The sequence below is a fragment of the Emydura macquarii genome, unplaced genomic scaffold (genome assembly GCF_026122565.2).
Source record: "Emydura macquarii macquarii isolate MOO-44397 ecotype Brisbane River unplaced genomic scaffold, CSIRO-AGI_Emac_v2 contig_1253, whole genome shotgun sequence".
Lineage (NCBI taxonomy): Eukaryota > Metazoa > Chordata > Testudines > Chelidae > Emydura > Emydura macquarii.
In genome coordinates this window covers 1,822,907-1,845,005 of record NW_027131390.1, presented here as the reverse complement: position 1 = coordinate 1,845,005, position 22,099 = coordinate 1,822,907, and the positions used below count along the sequence as shown (strand labels likewise).

General features: G+C 46.8%; 1 protein-coding gene across 1 annotated transcript in view; it reads left to right on the top strand.

Moving 5' to 3' along the window:
* The first annotated feature begins 387 nt into the window (after nucleotides 1–387).
* The window catches only part of IL13RA2 (interleukin 13 receptor subunit alpha 2), a 33,929-nt gene continuing 12,217 nt past the window's right edge, over nucleotides 388–22,099 (top strand). The window contains exons 1-6 of the mRNA XM_067547985.1: nucleotides 388–7,758; nucleotides 11,590–11,738; nucleotides 13,768–13,919; nucleotides 16,309–16,462; nucleotides 17,455–17,575; nucleotides 21,787–21,971. Of these exons, the coding sequence (XP_067404086.1) occupies nucleotides 11,660–11,738; nucleotides 13,768–13,919; nucleotides 16,309–16,462; nucleotides 17,455–17,575; nucleotides 21,787–21,971 (691 nt within the window). The 5' untranslated portion in view covers nucleotides 388–7,758; nucleotides 11,590–11,659. The remainder of the gene's footprint in view (nucleotides 7,759–11,589; nucleotides 11,739–13,767; nucleotides 13,920–16,308; nucleotides 16,463–17,454; nucleotides 17,576–21,786; nucleotides 21,972–22,099) is intronic.

The window sequence follows — 22,099 nt, the reverse complement described above, 5'->3', positions numbered from 1 at the left end:
GCAGGCTCCTGGAGCTTGCAGCTTTGCACTGAGCCAGTGACTATAATCAAATATCACGTTTCAGGGGGTCAGGAAGACCCTGATGGGCCCCCAGATGCCCAATTGGCCAGATGTATTTGGTGGGTGTTTCCTGAAGATGAGTTCTGCTGTGCTGGGCACTCGAGGTAGGACCGAGAATGCTCTTCCTTAGATAACTGCCTGGTGGGTATTGCTCCCCTGCTCAGAGTCCAGCTGGTCACCAGATTTGGGTTGGGCCGGGCTTTTCCCCAAGTCAGATTTGCAGGGACCATGGGGATTTTTGTGCCTTCCCCTGTGGCACGGGGTGCCGGGATCATTGGAGTGTCTCACCCTAACCCCTTCCCTGCCAGGGCCTGACCTCAGAGGCTGGTGGTACCTCGATCTCTCCTGAGCTCTGCCTCGGACACACCACAGTGTAATTTCCTGGGGACTGAAATGCTTTGGGCTCAGAACCGGGAACCCAGTTCTGGCCTTCAGCTATCCTGGAGACCAGACTAGATCAGTGTATTGTATAGATCCTCTGTAACTTAAGTAACCCATCAAACAAGAAAGAAGCCTTGTGTGATGCAGCTGCTGCTCTTTACAAGGAAATGTTAAATCCTGTTCATTAAATGCAAAGAAGCCATTGTGTGAGATCAAAGACTATAAGTGCATTCCTGCCTCACCCCTTCCAAGAAGAAGGAACCTGTGTGAGAACTGTTGCTGTCAGCCTGGTTGCTGTGAGAGAAAGCTATAAATATGGACACTAGGAAAAAACCTTCATCTCTGCACTATTTGGATTCTACCAGGGCAGGAGAGCCAAACAAGAAGACAAAGATTTCCAGAGTTAGTATGGGAAGCCTAAAAGACGTTTGGGAAACTGGCAGATTACTACAGCTCTGCTACCGTTTGAAATCATAGACACTGACTCACCTGGACACACATTTTTGCCTGCTTTAAAGTCTCAATAACTCTCATTCCTTTTTCTTAGCGAATACGCCTTTAGTTAGTTTACTGTAGAATTGGCTACAGCGTTGTCTTCGGTGTGAGATCTGGGATGCAACTCAGCCTGGTCTCTTGTAACCTGAATATTTTGTGGGGTTTTTTGGTTTCTTTTGTATAAGTGGCCATTTATCACATAGTCCATTTTCCACCCAGACTGGAGTGTCTAAGATGACTGCAGTGCTTTGGGAATTCTTATTTGGTACTGGGTTAGTGAAATCTAGTTTATAGAACACCCCACCAGTTTGGGGTGCCTGCCCTGCTTCTGACCGTCTGCCCTGAGGTTGGCACTCACGGCCGTGAGGCACTCCAGACAACGTGACAACCTGCATTTGACTTTTGGTGCTTACACGTCTTTCAAAAACTATTTAAATCTCTAGAAGCACAAAAGCTGCTTTTGGGAGTTAGTGATGCTTAAACAATGTTATGGCTCTGTTTCAAATGACAGGCACTCGACTAGACTGGTCCGGGGAGAAAAGACTCACGGCTGTAATACCCAGCCTCCAACAAAACAGTACGCAGGGACAGCCTGTAATTTGCAAACATTTCTCTGTTACCTAGTGTAATGCCAAGATTTGCGCAAGCATGTCTCATTGACCTCGCTGCAGTGTGATGATTTGAGGAAGTGAGTCTGTACAACTTAGGAATTTCTGTATCCTGGGCAGCCCCTATGTCAGTGTCTCTGACAGGATCGGCACGCGCTACACAGCAGGTTGAAGACAATGGGTAGTTTTTCACTCTAATGATGGTGCTTTGAGTGGACAATAGATATGTGAAGGTGGTTTGCTCAAGCGCTGAGAAGACATTTCCTCCTATTGTCTGACGGGAGAAGGACGTACAGAGGGTGCAAATTCCCCAAGCAGGACAAAGAGACCAATGCAAAACACCAGGAGTTTGAAAAGGGCTTGGAGGGAAAGGCTGACAGAGATGCACAGGAAAAGTTTGGGCAGGGAAAGGGGACAGACAGGCCAAGGTCAGAGGAGGGAGGTCAGCTGCAAGAGAAGGCTCCATGTCTCAGAACCCAAGGCATGCTGTGCAGCAGGACCCTGGATGGTCCCAGATGACCTGACTCCAGTCCCAGGAGTGCTCTGGAGTGGTGAAGGAATTGGGAGGGGGGAATGTGTGCACAGTTTATTATTTCTGTCTAGATCTGTGTATTTCCCGTGTAACAGAGGGAAGAATAATGCTGTGTTGGAGTCCTGTGCAACATCTGAGTTCCGTGCTAAGCGTTGTCACACAGCCCTGAGAGCGTTAACCTAGAACGCCGCAGGCTTGCACCTTGGGTAGGAATCTGAGAAAGGGTTATTAAGTTTGGGGGAGTCGGAGGGTCCAGCAGTGAGTGCAGGGCTGGGCAGTTGGGCAGTGTGATCTAAACGCTCAAGAGGGGGTGCTAGATAGAGGAGCTGCACCCTAGTGTGTGTCTAGGGATCCCAAGACGGGGGCAGGGACTGGACTCGGTTCAGATGCCGGAGGTTTAAAACACACAGGGTCAAGCAGCTAGATCCCCTCACAGCACTTTGGTGAGTGGCCAAAAGCCTGTTTGCTGTCACTGCTAGTACAGTGCAACTCGTCATGCTTCTACTAAGCATCACACAATACTCTGCTTTGAACATTAGCACTGTGCTAGATCACTATCACTAGAGCACACACTAAAAGGATTAAGAATTGGTAACTGACAGACCTCGAAGTTGTCAATGGGGAATCACCGATGCTGACTGGAGTGTTTCTAGGGGCGGTGTAGGAAGCAGTACATCACATAAAAAATTGTGGATGACACACATTAGTGGAGTGCTAAATAATTACCAGGACAGGGCAGTCATACAAGAGTGATCTGCACCTTCAGATCTCTGCATGCAAGGTTATGCATCTAGGAACAAAGAGTTTATGCCATAACTACAGCTAGGGGGATATCGATCAGAAAGAAGTGGCTCTGAAAAGTATTTAGGGCTCAGGCTGGAGACACAACTCTATAGGGTGCTCCCATTGTGACACTGAGGCAAAAAGGCACATGTGATCCTTAGATACCTAGACAGGATAGTAGTGAATGGAGGGAGTTAATGTCACCTCTGTATAGGGCAGCGGTGAGACCGATCCTGAAATATTGCAGCCAGTTCTGGTGTCCAGTTTTAAAAAGGATGTTGAAAAATTGGAGAAGGAGCAGGGAAAAATAGCCACAATAATGACATAAGAGCTGGGGAAAAAAGTCTGACAGCGAGAAACTTAAGAGGATCCATCTGTTCAAATTATCAAAAAGAAAATTGCAAAGTCTCTTGAGAGTGTATAAATAGATTTAGGAGGAAAAAATACTGGGTCATAAAAGACTCTTTAATCTAGCAGACAAAGGCAGAACAAGAATCAATGGCTGGTAGTTGAAGCCCGACAAAAATAAGGGACAGATGCTTAACAGGGAGGGTGATTTAACCATGGGAACAAACTCCCCAGAGCAGTGGTGGGTTCCCCATCCCTTGATAACTTCAGATGCAGCCTGGGTGCCTTTCTGGAAGATGCTTTAGCCAAACACAAGTTGTTGGGCTCAATACAGGGGTACCTGGGTGAAATGTGATGGCCTGTGACTCATAGATGGTCACACTAGAGGATCAAATGGCTCCTTCTGGCCTAAACTCTGATTTCACAGGCTAGGTTGGGATAAGATATCCCCTCTCCCCGCTTCATGTCAGGTAGAGAGTGAGAAGCGGTCAGTTTCTCCCCAGAGGCTATCCCTATTTGGTGCCTCGAATAACTGGGCTAGGTGGGTTTGATTCGTCTGTGGATTGTCACATGTAGGTATTGGCAAACTTGCTGGTATAGATCAGCTGCTAAGTCCCTGCCTGCAGGTCAGGCTCTAACGGGTCCTGGTGCTGATATTGATGGGGGATTGCATACAAGGAGCGTTCACACCTTCCAGTGCCTGATTGCAGGAGCCAGATGTGGGAGCAGTTCTTGTGTTTGCCTGAGTGCGAACACTGCTCCTGGTTAACTCCACAGCACCAGCCAAAGGCACAGGAAAGCGCTACGGATAGGCCATCGGTCCCTCTTTGCAAACAGAGGAGTACACAGTGCACCTGTCAAGGGAGGTAGGAGCAAAACCTCCCCCTTGCCCTCCCACTGGTCTGGCAATCCACAAGGCATTGTGGCTCCAGGAGCTCCCCTGGGGCCCAGCAGCTGCAGAGTGCACCCAGTTCAGGCCAGTGCCACCAAGAACTCCACAGCTGATGAATGTCAGCTGCTTCCCTCCCTGTGCTGCACTGATCTGTACTGTAAATATTGCGTGTGTCAGCCTGACCTGTAACCGCTGACGTGTTCAGGAAGGGCCCCAGAGAATCTCCGCATTACAAACGTCTCGGGAATGGAGGTTGGTCCGAACTCGGAACATGGCTTTGCTTTCAAAATGTACAACTGAACATTGACTTAATACAGCTTGGAAACTTTACTGGGCAGGAGATAAATGCTGATTTTTAACCATGTGGATTTAAATGAAACAAGCACAGAACAGCTTCATTATCGTCTCAAAGCTTTTCCAAAACTTTCCCTTTATTGTTTTGGTAGTTTACATTTATCACAGCGCTGTGCTATTTTTGCTTTGTTTTTTGTCCTGTCTCTGTTGCTGCCTGATTGTGTACTTCCAGTTCCAAATGAGGCATGTGGCTGACTGGTTAATGCGTAACGCTGAGGTTCGCCAGAGCTCAGACTGGGGCATGTGCCAGTGTCCTGGACAATAGGCATGAAATGAGCCCTATTGTAGTAGGGTGTGCCAACCCATCTGACCAGACCGTGCGCCACCAAAGAGGCAGCAGAAAGGAGGAATTTCTCAACACCTGAATGACATCACCCCCTCTCATCCAGACAAAAGACGCTTCAGGGAGTTCAGGGTAATCAGATGTATAGAGCTTTCTACGGGCAGGGTCGGGGAAGAAAGCAAGTGTGGATTATGGAGGGACAAGCTGCTCATAAAAGAACCGCTCGGGAATGGTGCAGCAGGCTTTGTTAAAACGCTTTGAAGAAATGAACTAGCAGATGTCACTGGAGCCTCAGCACAGCCACGGTACCAAGAGGAGCAGAGAGAGAACGCTTCATGCGGATAGTTTTGCATTGAAAGTTGAGAAAAAAATCGACAGCTAGTTAGTGTTTCTGATACAGTGGGTTAGCATCGAACATTTCAGACCGGACATCAAGGGTGTGAGTGCACTGAAATAGATGGTGTATGAGAGCTTCTTGGAGAGGATATGTGCTTCTCTGGAACCATGAGACATGCTAAAGGACTCCTCTTCTATCATTACAAAAGGCCTTATTGAGAGCAGGGTTTTGATGTTGATAAGCAAACGTCTTGGGGACTGAATGTGGCAGTTTGCCAGTATGGCCATGGAAATGCGCATCGGACTTCAGACACCATTAAAACCAAGTTTGTAAATTGGTTAGAAAAGCTGAATTCCATCCTATGACTTGTTGAGGCCCCTGGGGGACCATAAGTGTCTAATTTATTAATGAGAAGAAGGGTTCTCTTTTTGCAGCAATATCACTTCCTCTTATTTCACGCTCCCTTCATCTCTCAGATCACTGCTGTGCTCACAATGATGCTATTGTGAATCTGAGCTGGAGGGAACATTTCCACTATGAATTGCCGCTTCTCTCATTCCAAGCCTTCCGGATACCTCTGTGCCTCATTTCTGTAAAACAGGGAGTCTCCGATCTGGTCGAGGTTCCCCTGCTGGACACTTCCTAGGCTGCTGCGAAGGGATTCTGGGCAGAGTTTAGGCCTTGTCTCTGGCTGTGGGCCTCCTGGCACACACACCAGATGCAGCCCTAGTGTCGGACACCACAGGCCGATTGCCTGGTCACTGAAAACTGGCACTGTCTCCCCCGAGTCTCCCAGCAGCTCATGGATGTTCCCCAGAATCCCACCAAAAACACGAGCCTGGCTGACAGTTTAACTCTTAAGGGACATAGCAGAAGCAAATGGACACAGGCTAGAGGAAAAGGTATTTAACTCAGCAAAACCAACGCGAGTCCTGTAGCACTTTAAAGACTAACACATTTAATTTCTGCAGGCATAAGCTTTCGTGGGCTGTAACCCACTTCATCAGTTACTCCGTACTGAAGAGCTAAAGCACAAGAGAGTGCAGATCAGTTAAAAAACAACCATCCCCCACTCCAGCTCACCCTTCCCTTGGAAGTCCATTTGGGTGCAGGTAGGCAGGGTCCCCTGGATGCCTGCAACAGCCTCTGCAGCTCTTCCCACTCCCCCTGTATAACTTTCCAGTTTCCTCTCTCATGTGGCCTGATCACCCTCAACAGGCGACTTCATTGCCTGGCGGCCTCTCCCCTAACTGACCAGTAGCCTGGGCTTGAGCCAGCTTTTTGTCTAGGGTGCTTCTATTTGAAGACAAGGCCATCAAGGTTTAACAACCCTTCATTGTTAGGGCCATTACCCCTGGAAAGTACAGCCCAACCTGAAGGTAAAAGGACAACAGAGAAGCCCCACATTCAAAGTGAAGTTTGCAGCTCAGTAAAGATGCACACCAAGAGTACATAAGCTCACACACAATTCATAAATTGTTCATAGACGGATTCCCCAAAACGTTAATGCCATCCCGCCAACCTCCGTGGTATTTGTGGATGGTAGATACAGCTTATGGTACACTCTCTGCATTGCAATGAATGAAATGCCTCATGTGAAAAGCCTGCTCCAGGGTGTGTTCTTAAATGCCTTTGTATTTTTCTTATCTTAACAAAGAACTGGGTCCCCTTGACTTCAGTGGGCTTTGGATCAGGCCAATTGATTGCAGGTACCTCAGAAATTTCTTATCTATCATGTTGTAAATGCCCAGCTTGTGCAGAAAAGCTCAGAGCATGACGCCTCTGCTGTGCTGTAACTGTCCTCAAAATTGCCCCCAGCCAGCCCTCTTAAAAACAGCACATCATTATATCCCGGAACATCCCCCCCTTTTCGGGAAGACTTGCGATCAATTCCAGCTTGCTAGCTGCCCAGCTGCATGCCCAGAAGGGACAGGTTTTTATGAGCATTGCCGCAGCAATTTGAAGGAGGGGAGGCAGTGGGTTTGTGGATCTTTTGTGAGGAATTTTTTTCCCATGAATAGTGGGAGGAAGCAAGGTGCTTGAAGGAGAAGGGGAGTGATGGGCAGTCGCATCTGGCTTTGATCACAGAGTGAACGCAGGGCTCATCCGCACGGTGAGATACTATATCTGGCAGGCAGGGCTAAATCCTGAGGGGCCTCAGACAGGAAAACAAGATCACCTGAAAGGGGAAGAGAGAAGCAGAATGGCAAGGGTGTTGAGGGCATGCAGGGTTACTTTGTTCCTGTGCAGTGTGGTGAGTGCCTGGGTGCGAGGTATCTGTGTGCCCTGAAGCAGGGGAGTTTTCGATGAGAGATTATAAACGTGCCATTTGTTTCCCATCACAATGAATCATCAGAGCACTCAAAAAATATCTTTGCATTTATGGAGATTTGTAGCAGTGCTTTCCACCAGGATTTAATTAAAAAAAAAAAAGGAGTGTCTGCATTTCCTGTCTTAACTGATGCCTTAATTGCTAGCAGGACCAAGGCTATGATCTTTTGACCATTGCAACATCATTACAATGTGTCACTCAATTTTGCCAAGGGGAGCAGATTACAGGACTCTGACTCTTTGTGGAAAACTCATAGTCCTTCAAACAACGTACATGATTCATCAAAGGAGATAAAGAACTGTCTGCTGAAGAGAACGAACACTCCTGCTTTAAAACACATCACAGTTATCTAGGTAAGCATTTTTGACCTTGAGTTTTAATGTGTGTCTTGGTTTAACTTTAGCTCATTTTACAAATCCGTGTTTGTTACAAACGAATTGCAATTATTTTTTATTAAAATGTGACTAATCTACTAAATTTTCTCTGTTGGCCATTTGTGCTTAATTCTTTAGCTGTTGTTAATCGGGGAATGGAAATGACTTGTGTAGTTTCTGATCTCATTCTCAATTCTGCAAATCAGCTCTGCTCACAGAGAATGTGACCCAGCTCTCACTCGGCTCTTAACCATAAGGATCTTTCTGGTACTGGAACATAGGCACAGACCAAGTCTGGCTTTTCAACAGGGCACATTTGATGTTGTGATTTCATTTATTGTATTTGACTTTCTACAGGTGAATTGCTCTAATTTACGCTGTGTAAATATTCCCAGGCATTTCTTGACTATCCCGCTACAAATGGAACATTTCAGTGTTGTCTTCATTTTTATCCATAAACTAGAGCCATGCTCATATTCCAGTGGTTATTGGTCACTTATGTTGGTCACCTGTATTTATGTGCACGTCTTTGGTTGCAGAACATACCTGCTTCCTGGCTCTGCCATTACAGTCTCTAGCACCGTTCTGTTCTGTTTTATGGATAGCAGAAACAACACCATGTTGCAATTCCATAAGGCTTTTAATCCAAGCATGTCAAAGCACTTTACCAATATAAGTTAGTTGAGCTGCACTCTGCCCCTATGAGGCAGGGTTGGGATATCTATTGGATATCTATATCTAATTTCACCCACCACGGAAATGTAGAATGTAATAGCTTTGAAACCAGTAAAATGACCTTTATAACTGACTTTGTTAACAGCAATTGATAGGTGTTTGTAGAGTCCTGCTCTACCCTGTGTTTTTAACAGTAGGAATTCTTTGCTGCTAGAAAATATCCTAACACCTACCTTCAGAGTCCCTTAATCTAGCATCAGGCTCCTACTTCTCATCCTGCCCACAGTTACCTTAGTGTATAATCTCTTTCTGGCATTGTGGGCTGTAAATAAGTTGAGTGGAGTGTAAACTGGAGCTGCCCAGGTCTGCTTTATATTGATATGCCTGATTTCTGTGTTTGCAGCCTGTGTCAGCGAGAGGAGCCTGATGCAAAGCGGCTCCAGGACAAATCCCAGGTTCTGGTTTGAGAGCGGCCTTTGTTCAGTGGGTGGGGCTGTGTGTTGCCAGCTCCAGGGGAGGCTGGCTCCGGTGTGCGAGGTTCTGGCTACAATAGTGTTGGATTTTTATGCGGTTTCTCCTCACTCCATCACATCCCCTGGTACTGCATTATTGAGGGTGACAGCAGAACAGAACGCCAGGCCAGACCCCAGGCAGGTTCTTTTGGCATTGCAAGCCCTTGGCAGACACCCGCCAAGTATGCAGTCTCTGCATTTCTTTCCTCCTTCCTTTGCTGGACTTGAGTGAATAAAACTGTGAGTCCACCTACACCAGCCCATTACAATGTCAATCAGCACTGCTGCACTGTGTGCCTAGTTCATTGTCTGTAAACGAGGATATCTTAGGAAGGCACCTCCCAGTTGATCTGACGCTGGATTGGCACCTTTCTAATAATGTACGCAATGTCTCTGTCCTGTAACCTGCTTGGGGCTGAAAACCTTACACACCTAAGGGGAAACCGCTCCCCTATTTCACAGGGTTTGCAAGCCTAAATTAATTCCTGTGTGACCTACACTCCCCCCGCCCCACACTTGTAGGTGTGGCGGCACTGTGGTCTGGTGTCTGCTATGTCTGGGGGGTCCGATGAACCGTAGAGTGGTCTGGGTCTCAGCAATCACTTTCCAGCACCATGGGATGGGCTAACAAGCTCAGGGACCACTTTTCCGCTTTTCCTCCTGCCTGAGGTAACTCTTGGTGTCCGGGCTGGAGGCTGGGGCAGTTGAGCAGGGTGCCAGGCAGTCACTCTCTGTCCAATGGTGCGGTCGGCCCTGTGGGAACCAAACTTGACGGTTTCCCAACTGAAGATTGGGAGAACTGAAAAAACAGCCAATCTGTCAGGGGAGCAGGGCGCTACCTCCTCTGTCTCTCTCAGCTGTCCCCCAGAACAAGGGGAGGTTTGTGGGGTAAAGAACCAATCCGAGCTCCCCTCTGTCGGCGCACATGTGGCTTACTGACCTAATTCCCTCCTTCCAACCTCCTCTGTGCGTAAGAGAGGGGACGGTCCCCTGAGAATGGGGCGGCAACGCTTCTGGGATGCAATCTTCGGCCTTGCCCAGGCCCAGGCAAATCTGTGGGAGGGCCAATGGGGGGATGACACCTGTAGAGTATGACGAGATGCCCAAGTGAAAGCTACGTAAGCACAGAGAATTGTTCTTAACCTGAACCCTGGTCATGTTCATTGGAGCAGAATATTTCAGCGTGGGGGAAATCCTCAAATTCAAAGGGAGGAATTGGTCTGTCCGGTCAGGGCTGGGCTCCAGACGCTGGTGCAGTGTTGCCCCTCAGTTGACTTGACGGTAAAACTTGGGTCTGGCGCAGTAACTGCTGCTTTGAATGGAAGCACTTCAGCACAGGGGCCAGTGTCAGCAATTCCTGCTAGCGTTCATGTGCCACCTCCTGCAATGGTGGCCAGGCAAGGTTGACAGCGTCTCCCAACAGCTGTCTTAGAGCAGTCTGCACAGCTGACGGGTGCGGCACATTTCCCCAGGTCAGGTTCCATTCCAAGACATCTTGGAAATCAGTCCAGTTATTGCAGCAAGTTTTTAGTTGTCAGATTTTAGACCTTCTTTGGCTAACAGCGGGGGGGAGCTAAACTGGGTGACCCCTGCTCCCCCTTCTCCAAAATCCCTCACCTCCTGCAGGGCGGTTGTCTGTCTGCTGAATGGATCTAGGTATCTCTTCTGTGCCACCCCCTTATTAATCCAGGATGTGTGGGTGAGTGAAGAGAGGTTTGTCCCCAGCTCAGACCCCACCCTCCCTCTGGGAGAGGGCGGCTGCGCTGTCTTCTGTAGGGAGGGGGAGTCTGCAGTACCAATGCCTCTCCTGCCACTCATTGAGCACCTGGGGAGGGGTCCTGATCCTCCCCATCACTTCTAGGGGCCCCTGACTGCTGCCCCCCTCCATCCCTGCAGCCTCTTCAGTCTTTGCCTGGTTCTGCCACTCCAGTGGCTGAGGGAGGAGCTATATAGGGCCGTGTCTGCAATAGAGGAATCCTGGACTAGACGGCTCAGAGGAGCTATCTGGGAGAGCTGGTCAGGAAAGGAGTTTTGTTTCCAAGAAAACTGCTGACTTTTGTTTTGGTTTGCTGAACACTTTTTTCAAAAATTTCCCATGTTTTCATTGAAAAACTGGAACCCAGAAAGCAGAGGTTTGGTTTGAATTTGTTTTGAGCCACCAAAATCTGAAATTTTGATCAAACACTTAACGTTTTTGGGAGATGGCTGAAATGTCTGTTTTCAGGCGCCCAAAGCTGAAGAGTTTTTCTGGTTTGGTGTGTTCAGGTTTTTTGATGAAAACCTGAACATTTTAATTGAAAATGGCCATTTCCTGCAGAAATCCCTGGTTTGTCGAAACACCTGTTTTGTTGACGCTCTTCTTCAGGTCTGCGTAGCTGAAAAGCATCTCTCTCACCAACAGAAGTTGGTCCAATAAAAGAGATTCCCTCACCCACCTTGTGTCTCTAATATCCTGGGACCAACCCGGCGACAACAAGATATAACACTTTGGTTGGCACTTAGCATCAAAACTGATAAAAATGCTTGTGAGGTTGTTACTTGTGCTCCCAACCCTGTAGGAGTCTGCTTCTCTTGTGCAGCTGCTGTGTGTGTTAAATAGTTTACAACCCATCTTATTTTGTAGGTTGCTCGTGTGTGAATATTTTTGTGGCATAATACACTTCCCCGGTGGAGCTTTGAAGTCTTACATACAAATGGACATCCAGTGGATTTGTGCTGGCACCGTAATTATAATGTGGTTCTGCACAGGTTCCTCAATACACCTGACATCAGGTAAAGCACTGACTATGCTATTGTCTAACGCTCACTTCAAATAATGTATAATTGTAACCACTTCAGACTAAATAATAATAATGTTCAGAAACTTGTCAAGCTGTTTCTGAAGATGATTCCTACAGCTTAGCTGGTTTGGCTTTGACCCTGCAAACGGGCATACCCCTGCTGAGGAATTTACACACATGGAGGTAGTTGCAGGACTGAGTAACATGCTACTATGCTTAATGGGACCTTTGCAATTAGCTTCAGTGGCAGCAGGAAAGGGCGCCCCAGGCCGATGTACAATAAATATATTGTATGTTGATGTAATGGCTAAAGACTGTTTACTTGTCAACTGAGCACGTCTAATACAGAAAACAAGACTCTTACTTCATTGCTGCCTTTCTAATTTTACTTCTACACCCTTTATACTATTGCTCCTAGCCTCACCATAAATACTGGTCTCATTGCCTAGCTTGCAGCTGAGACTGCACCATCTGAACAGTGCAGCTCACACTCTCGAACCTTCCTCAGACCTTTACAAGTTGGAAAAATATGGGGCCTGAAGTCAGCAGGCTTAAAGTTTGTGGTGTTTTGGGGGCTTGGTTAGAATAAACCAATCCTCTCTAAGACGTATCCTGCAAAGAGGCCTAGGAGCACTTGGCAGTGTGATTCAGAAAGTCATGCTCCACTGAAAGAGATTCCTGGGGCCAGCTCCCCTGAGGCTTTGTGGAAAATAAATGGAAAGAGCGTGTGAATCTTGGCCGAGACACAGAGCGGAAGACACACAAGCCTAGGGTCTGGAATCCAGCAGTTCCCCTAACGGCTCAGGCATTCGAGCAACCTTTCAAACTCTGCAACAAGAACCCTAACAGGCTCAATCCAGGTGACTCTGCATAAATTACATCATGTAACTGAAGCTGTAGAAACCCGAATTGGACTCCTGGGTCTCAAGATAGTGTATAGAAAAAAAAAATCTTTGAGGTGAAATTGACTCTGGATTGATCTAGTAAAGATAAATTGTATCAGAAATCTTAATGAAAGACAGAGGCATTCTCAATAAGAAACAGAGGAACTGGGAAATATATTTTTTAAAAAGCATGAAAAATGTCTTCAAGATACTCTGATTTGTTATGGTGCTGCAGTGATTCTAATGCAGGACATTTTGTCTTGTATTATTTTAATAAAAGCCAGACTGAAAATAAGAGTAGAAGTACTTCTGTATGACAGAAGGTGCCCAAAATAAGAGTTGAGTTTGGTTTGTATTCTTGTCTGCCCAGGTGAGTAGGGTTTTTCCCTGCTGTGTTCCACAGAGATCTAATATGCTGAAGAGAATATTGATGGAGAGATGCGCTACTTGTCTCTCATAGTGGTTAGAGAAAAGATAAAGTGGGGTGATCTGACTTCCTATGGCTTTACTAGATCTGCACAGCATGTTTGCAGTAATCTGAAATCCCAACAGTGGTTGATATTAGGCTTTAAAAGTGAACAGGCAGGGACTCAAGGATCATGGGGGAGAGGGGGAAAGCAGCTGAGATGTTGCATAAAACACTTCAAAAGCAGGAGCAGGGTGGGGGGAAGAATGATTTTACATGAAAAATGTCTTTCCCTGATGTCTCTTTGGATTAAGTCACTGATTTAGTTAGACTGGGTGCTGGGCCCCGGGTGCTGGGAGGAGGCTGGATGTGCATGCATGAGAAACAGGATGTTTTTCACAGAAGCAGATTTATGAACCTAGTTCCCCGTCCAAGTTACAATTACCCACGTAAATCCTTCAGTGGAACCAACATTCTTAATTACCTGCCCTAAACCATCGAGTGGTGCTGTCGGACATAAATAAAACACTTTAAACCGAGCCAAAGTAATATGTGCTTCATCCTGGAGGCACCTGCGGTTTTATGGTGATGCGAACACCTTTGTGCAAAGTATTTTGAGATTCTGTGGCTAAAAGGCAATTTGTGAATACAAACTGATATTTTGAAATATCTCTGTTTCTTTTATTTCTTTAAAGTAATTTATTTTATCCAACTGCTTTTTTCTGTTTCAGTTGATCCTCCCCACAATCTTCAGATAATTGATCCTGGACTTTTAGGCCATCTCTATATAGAATGGCAGCCTCCATCTTCCCTGCTACCCCTCGATCAGTGTACAATCAAATATAAATTAAAATACCGTAGCGTGGGTGACGCAGATTGGAAGGTAAGATAAAGCCTAGTTTAGCCTGTAGTTTATTGCTACTGTTTCCCCTTTGTTTCATCTGTTGGTTTCACTTTTTTTAAGTGAATGATACGAAGCTTTACTTATTTTACCAACCACTTCCCTTGACAAGGCCGAACTATAAACCACAAAAAGATTAACGGTGTAGAAACGTATGTCTGGGAATAGGCCAGGAGGGAAAACGTTCACAGCTTAACAATATCCGCCAAAACCTTTGGGACTGATTAATGCTTCTGCAAACAGTGACAACTGGGTGTTGCCCTTATTGCTAAGCGTAATTTCATAGTATCCAATGTCTTTCCTCACCGTAAGGCACTATGCATTAGTAGTAAGTCTTGCAGAACTGGGTGTTTGTAAACTGCCTATGATCCTCTGGGAGGAAAAGTGCTATATAAAGGCAAGATTACATTTTATTCATTCTCATAACGTTCTCACATTTTCTTGTACCCAAGCTGGTATTTTTATTACCATTTTACATTTATCTCTGGGAGATGGTTTGAACCAAAGTCATCCATAAAATAAAATTGCCCATCTTATCTCATTAAAATGTAGCAAGGAGGAAACAGATATGCCTGCTCCAAAAAGGATTGTTAAAATACTTGTCGGAGGCTGGGAAATAAAGCTCCCACGTGGGTAAAAGAGTAATGGAGCTGACAGAGGAGACATCTTCAGTGGGCCCCTAGAGAACAGGCGAAATGGTCAAGAGGTGCAATGGAGCGAAAGTGGAATTTCAGAGTGTGGCCGACAGCCTGGCAGCTGTGTGTGGACAGTTTGCTCCATACTCTGTGCTGGGCACACTCTGTATGCTGCCATTAGTTGCCAGGCCACAGATTTGGCTGGCTGACGTTTCATCTGAGTGGCCTAGAGCAGGCAAGAGCAGTATTAACCAATCCCCATTTCTTGGTGGAATTTAATTTGCCATGAAAGGGAAAATATGCTGTTCAGTGTGTGTCTGGGTTTCTCCACTATGGTTGGTGCAAGTCAAACCTTCACTGATACTGGAATATATGGGATTGCTGATTTCTCTAAAAAAAACAACAACAAAAGAAAAAAACCTTTGTAGAAAAAAAGTCAAGTCTCTAAATGGGTAAAGGTGAAGAAGAAGAAATAGAGGCAGACTAGTAGAGTGGAAGCAGACTCAGATGAAGAAATGAGTATCTTGTAAAATGCAGATCAGGAAGACTGACGACATCACATGAAATACCTTATGTCCTGCCAAAAGTTTTGTCCCAGACAAGGCTTATTAACTTACTCCCATGGCAGCACAGAGTACCCAGAAGGGAGACAAGATGAAGTCATAAAACCAGAGACTGTGTTCACAGAGAGAGCCCTCCGGGATAGTGAGATTAGTCAGAGATGCTTGTCAGAAGCACACGGCTTCTTTCTTTTGTACTCTTGGACTACTAAAGAAAAGTGAAAGCACAGGTCTGCTTGTGTGCATCCATGGTAGTGAAGGAGGAACAGGAATCTGGTCATGTTATTTCCCTCCTTTTTCTTTAAATAAACCCCATTTCTTTCTCTTTAATTTTAATCCTTGTCAATTTCTTTTCTTTTTATCTTTTTAAATTTAAGCCTTGGTTGTTTGTTTTTCTCAAGGGGTTTACTAGGTGATTTACAAACATTTTCAAGTTCAGGAAAAATATTAAATGCTCAACAAATTGTAAAAGTCCCAGATTTGATGGGACTAATTTCTAGCAAACCCTTCTGGTAAGGAATTAACTAGCTCCATCTCCCTGATTTGGGAAGGGTGATTGCACTTGTGTGACTCAGCTCCCTTCTTCTGGTAGGTTATGAAGTCCTCCTCATCTGCTCTGGCATTTCTATAAACTCGGCATGGTGCAAAGGGACACCCGCCTTTGACTCCCCATGTCTCTTCTTTAAAATGTTCCTGTTGCAGTGAGAGACCCATACAAACAGGGAAAACTAACTGATTTAGGGGCAACATACACCAGTACTGTTAGGAAGAATCTTTCCTTCTAGGCAGGTTGTTCCAGAAGTGTCTATCTTGGGAGTTCTCACACCTCCCCCTGCAATATCTGGTGCTGGCTACTGTGTGAGACAAAATGCAGGACGAGTTGGACCATGGGATTGGATTGGATGAACTTCAGTGTTTCATTATGGTACCTTGAAGAATATCTAGCCACATAGAGGGAAGTGCACAGGACTGAAATGTTGGGTGCTGGATAAGCACTGGACAGTGCAAATTTGATAGAAATGTAAAAGATCTGTATTGTGCCCACTGGAAACCGTGTGTGTTTGTGTGAGAAAGAGAGTAAAAAATCTATAGTGTAGCGATACTATAACACAGAGCAAGTATGCCTGGCAAACGTTGCAGCCAATTTAAGAACCAATGTCATCTGTCTTACCCCAGGTGGTTTTTACTAAGAAATTAAAATATGGAGATGGATTTGATCTCAGCAAGACAACTGAAGCAAAGGTACAAACCCTGCTGGAAGGTCGTTGTACGAATGAATCTGAAGTTCGGAGTGACTGGGCTCATGCTACCTTCCAGGTTCCTACACCAGGTTAGGAGCAGACGGTTGTTCTGCACGGGCCATTTCTAGGCCTTATACGTTCCTGGAAAACTCTGTTGGCCTGACTGCAGGCCCCATAACAAGGTTATTGCTGTCCTGGTATATCTGCATGCCCTGCGAATTGTTGGTTATTTGAGGGTTGTGGACTTAGGGTCTGTCTATGCTGCAGTTAGACACTCGCGGCTGGCCCGGGCTGCGGGGCTGTTTCTCTGCAGTGTAGACGTCTGGGCCTGGGCTGCATGCTGAGCACAAACATCTGCACTACAGTGAAACAGCCCCGCAGCTCGAGTCAGCTGGCACGGGCCAGCCGAGGCGTTTTAATCGCAGTGTAGACAGACCCTGACACACTTGTCACCCCATGCCTGTGCCCTGATGGAAGCACTCTGGCTCGACCTCCCTGCCCGCCCCTGTGTGCGCACACCCCTCCACCGCAGTCCCTGCACAGGAGCACTTGGGCTCGATCTCCCCCCCACCTGCCCACCAGCCCATCAGCCATACCCTGACATGAGGTGAGAGTGCGCTTGTGAGCTCCCCCGTACGTAGCGCACTCCCGCTTACGGCCTGCCTTTCACATCAGCCCCTCGAAACCCTTTGCAAAGTATTGCAGAGCATGAAGTCAGTTGTCTGAGAACACGCACCAAGTCCTAGACCGAGTCAAAACCAGAGGTGGACTCTGCCCCCCCTTATCTGAAATCTGCTCTGACGAGTCACCTCTGAATAATGGCCAGCGTCACTTATCCACCCTTCCACGGCAAATAAATACATGTCAACAGGATTTTGTATGCCAAGGTCACTAAAAATGAAGTCTGCCAAGGTAGAGTATTCCTTTGGCAAGCCTGCTGGCTAATTATCTGGATTGTTCTGTTCACACGAGTCAGCGTGATGGCTCAGAAAAATTAAATGGGTTTGCAAGGCTATTTCTCACCTCAGTCTAAATGGCGCCTTTCAAATAATAAAGTAACTATTTCCTTTTCATTTAACAGGAGAGCTGGCGTCCCAAATCCGAGACTTTCACTGTGTCTATTACAATTGGGAACAGCTGACATGCACTTGGCAGGTGGGGCAGCTCGTGCCCCCGGGGGCACGTTATGAATTCTATTATTGGTACGTACCAGCTCAGTGGGAAAGCACCTGGGCGCCAGGTGAGCAGTTTCAGGGGGCTCACAGCATGCTCGACTCACACAAAAACAGCCGTCCCAATTCTGTTCTCGTTGCTGGCATCGCCATTACATGACTCACGTGTAAAGCAGAGAGATGCCTGAACCAAAAGCCTAGGTTGAAACCCCTCAAACTTTGGACCTGGAGCCAAATCTTACAGCTGGAGCCCTACCTCTGAAGTGGTGTGAACCAAGCCCCAGGTCTGAATGACCCTGGAACAGTCTGAGTTGGGGCTTGGGTCTGGACTCTGTCCTTAAGTCGTCATTGCTGTCGAAAGCTAGCACTGAATATTCTAGCAGGGAAGAATTTCTGTTCTCCTGCCTGGGATTCACAGTCACACCTCAACAAATGGCTTTAAAACAAACAAAAAAAAAAGACTAAACTTGTCAAGATTCACAAGTGACTGGGGAGGGAGGCCCTTCCGGACAACCCAGGACACCTCTTAAAGGGCTGGATCCCTCCCTCCCACAGAAGAGGGCCGTAGCAAAACAGAGACTTTGTCCCTCACTCTGCAAAATGGTTAGGGGTTTAGCCCTAGGACCAAGGACATTAGGGGATTCACTGTACACAAGTCATCCTTGGGACGCCCCATGCTTCTGGGCTGGGGGGCGGAGGGGGGGGGGGCTCCTAGGTCAACCACTACCGTGGCCCCACCTGTAGAGTGAGGTTCCAAAGCATGAAGAGGATCAGCGGGGATGCTAATGGCTCCTGCAGCTGAGTTTGGGGGAAATGTGCCTCCGTCTGGGCATGCCCCTCCAACCCCACTCATAGCTCCACATCCTGCAGAGCCCCATCTGCCACAGAAAGAGCCGCGCACACAGCTCGTGCCCCTCTGCACGCAGATCCAGAGGGGCAGCTCCCCTGGCGCTTGTTTATAAACGCAGCCTCCTCTGTCCCACCATGTGAGGTTTCCCTACCTCTGCATGGGTTGTGCTTTCAGCACCCGTCGTTGTGTGTATTTTGCATTTGTGGTTTGCACCTTGGAGCCACCGCCTTTCTCACCAGAAATCTTGCTGAATGTAATGGAAGCATCTCAGCCTCTCTTTTCTGCTACCCATAAAGTCAGGTAAACCTGAGGGCTGGTCTACGCTGGCGGCGGCAGTCAACAGGAGATTACATTAGCTTGTGTATCTCCCATTGACATTCCACGGCGTCTGCACGGCGCTGTGTTGACAGAAGATGCCCTCCTGTTGACCCTACCTTCCACCTTTCGGGGAGGTGGACTAATTGAGTCGACCAGAGAGCACTCGTCGATCGACTGAGTGGGTCTACGCAGACCCTGCTCAATCGATACTGTTGCAGCGATGCCTGCCGTCGTGGCAGTGTAGACATGCCTTGAGTCTTGAGTTCACCAGTCCCAGTGAACAGCCTATTCTGAAGGTTAACGCTCATAGGCCTTATCTTCTTTTACTCCCCGGACATTCTGGGTCCCTGAATAGAACATAAGAACGGCCAGACTGGGTCAGACCAATGGTCCATCTACCCCAGCGTCTTGTCTTCTGGCAGTGGCCAATGCCAGGTGCTCCAGAGGGAATGAACAGAACAGGGCAATCATCAAGTGATCCATCCCTTGTCGCCCATTCGCAGCTTCTGTCAAACAGAGGCTAGGGACACTTCAGAGCATGGTTTTGCATCCCTGCCCATCCTGGATAATAGCCATTGATGGACCGATCCATGAACTTATCTAGTTCTTTTTTGAACCCTGTTATCGTCTTGGTCTTCACAACATCCTCCGGCAAAGAGTTCCACAAGTCGACTGTGCGTTGTGTGAAGAAATACTTCCTTTTGTTTGTTTTAAACCTGCTGCCTATTAATTTCATTGGGTGACCCCAAGTTCTTGTTAGGAGGAGTAAATAACACTTCCTTATTTTCTTTCTCCACACCAGTCATGATTTTTCAGACCTCTCTCATTATTCCCCTTTGTCGTCTCTTTTCCAAACTGAACAGTCCCAGTCTTATTAATCTCTCCTCCTATGGAAGCTGTTCCATCCCCCTAATCATTTCTGTTGCCCTTTTCTGTACCTTTCCAATTCCAATATCTCTTTTTTGAGATGGGGCGACCAGATCTGCACGCAGTATTCAAGGTGGGAACTTGTATCCTACAAAAGGAGTGGCTTGCTAAAGTATATGGTGCTAGTCCATCAAGACAAGCACCATTAATTCATGCATTTTCCAGTGATTTCTTCGGCGTAGTTAATCCTATTGACCTGCTGCAAGCTGTCATGCAGGAATCTTTTCTTTAAGAAAAACAAAGTTGGGCTTTTGGTCTTTGGACCAAAGTAAATTAACAACAAAATAGCAAATAAGTTCTAAGTAATGCAAAATTGAACCGCTGCATGACTGATAAGGCATTGCTTTTAATTTCTCCATGTGAATGAGACACTGACATCTAGCCAGTTATTGTTTTCCGCACAGTTTTTGTCGAAATTGCTAAAAGCATACAAACTGAGTGTAAGAAGTTGGTTTTAGTAACGATAACGCCAAAGGTCTGTTTGAAAAATGTGACTGGCAATTGTGAACCTGCTCTGACAACAGCTCACCCTGGGGACAAAACCCGGGGCTGGACTGCGTTCCTGTTAACCTGGCAGCTGCAGCAAGGGCATTTTTCACATCGCAAGAGTAGTTGGTTTATTACAGCAGCATGCAGTGAAGAGCGGGACCTTCCCCAGAGAACGCATGAGGCACAGGGACACCCACTGGGATTTGAACAGAACGGCCAAATTCAGCCCTACTGCAGACTTCGTGCAAGGACTCCAAACAAGAAGGAAGTTGGGACACCAGCACTGCAGTAGCAGAAATGGGCCCAGTGCAATGTCCAGCTGCTGGGCGAGGAGGGAGGGTTCCTGACCTAGAGCACAGCCACCAACCAGTAGCCAGAGAGGGGGTCAGGGCCAGACCTATGTCCTTACCATGCCCTGATGCACCCCTGTCCCCCTGGGTGTGGACGTGCGCTGACACCACTGCGGCCTCCAGCATTCCTGCAGTGCAAGCAGCTGAGGGAGTGTGGCCGCTTGTGCCGGTTAGTTGGAGAGGATGGGAGTCCTTGTGCATCCCCCTCCGCCCAGAGTGAGCCCACAGCAGAGAACGCGGGCCTGCTTTGGCCCCGGCCGGGGGAATGTTTCTGCCAGGAAGGAGAGGAGGGCTTTCCGACGCTGCGCTGATCTGTGATTTGCTTTGGAAAGGGACCCCCCTGTAGGGGCTGCTCTCAGAGAATAAGACTCCGCTGTAGCTAATAGCATGCCTCCTTCAGCTCTGCTGGTGGAGGGTGTGATTTTTAACCCCAGGATGAATTCCCACTAGCAGTTATTACACTAGTATCTCCCAGAGCAGAGCAGCTGGAAAGAAAGGGCACATGTTCCTCTTCAACTTAGAGTTCATTTAGGGACAGGACATTCGCGGCTTTCCAGCAGACTGACGCACTTTGCAGTCTTGTCAGGGGTCATGTTACTTTGCAATCCTCTCGCACCGTGCCGCCTCATTGCACCAAACAAGACAACGTGCTTTATGTTGGGCTCCAGACTGTGACAGCTGTAAGCGCCACATTTGAACACTCACCCATGCGGCCCCTCATCAGCCATCACCAGGGACCTCCCTGATGGTTTGCCCCGTAAGATGGGTGTGCTTCCTTCCAAGAACATTGCAGTATTAGTCACCAGCCTTTGATTACAGCTGAGTCATGGTCTCCTTCATCAGCAGACTTTGAATTTGGTTTAGTCTGAAACCTTTCTTAAGAGCAAATCAAAAGACAAGACTTTTCTTCTAAGGCCTGGCCCTACCCACTAACTAATTGCATGTTTGTTCATCATTAAGATTTAAATACAGGAAATGAAACAGAAGTTCTTTTTCGATTACAAATGCTTTTTCACCATAGCTGGCCAAGGGGAAAAAAAGAATTTGTGGTTAATACTATGGCTGTTCAAATATGACTATGAAGTTGTGACATTAATCATTCTTAAGAGTTAATAAATATTAACAAGGTCATTCTGGGGCAGGTCTTGACTGATCTTGCATATTAATTTCATTGACTCATTGGATCGTGAATACTGTATATGCCAATGACTTGTTGGATCTTTCTGAAGAATAAAAAAGTGCAACTATTTTAAAAATCCCTGATTTAAATATGGTGTCTAACAGAATTTTCCTAATTTTATGCTTAGGTATGAAGGGTTGGATCATGCAGTGCAATGTGATGACTATATTCAGACTCATGGGAGACATACTGGTTGCAATTTACAAAACCTGAGACAAGCCGAATATATTGATTTCAATGTCTGTGTTAATGGTTCTTCAGAGGCCACATGGCTGAGACCCTCCTACTTTACATTTCATCTTCAGAATCTAGGTAATAATGACAACTAGCCCGTCTGTTTGTGCAGACGTGCGGGGAAAAGGTGCTGATTCCTGGGATAGTTTGGTAAATGTCTTGGGGCCAGGTTTCAATGGTGTACATTTCTAACTGGGATGGTAAAT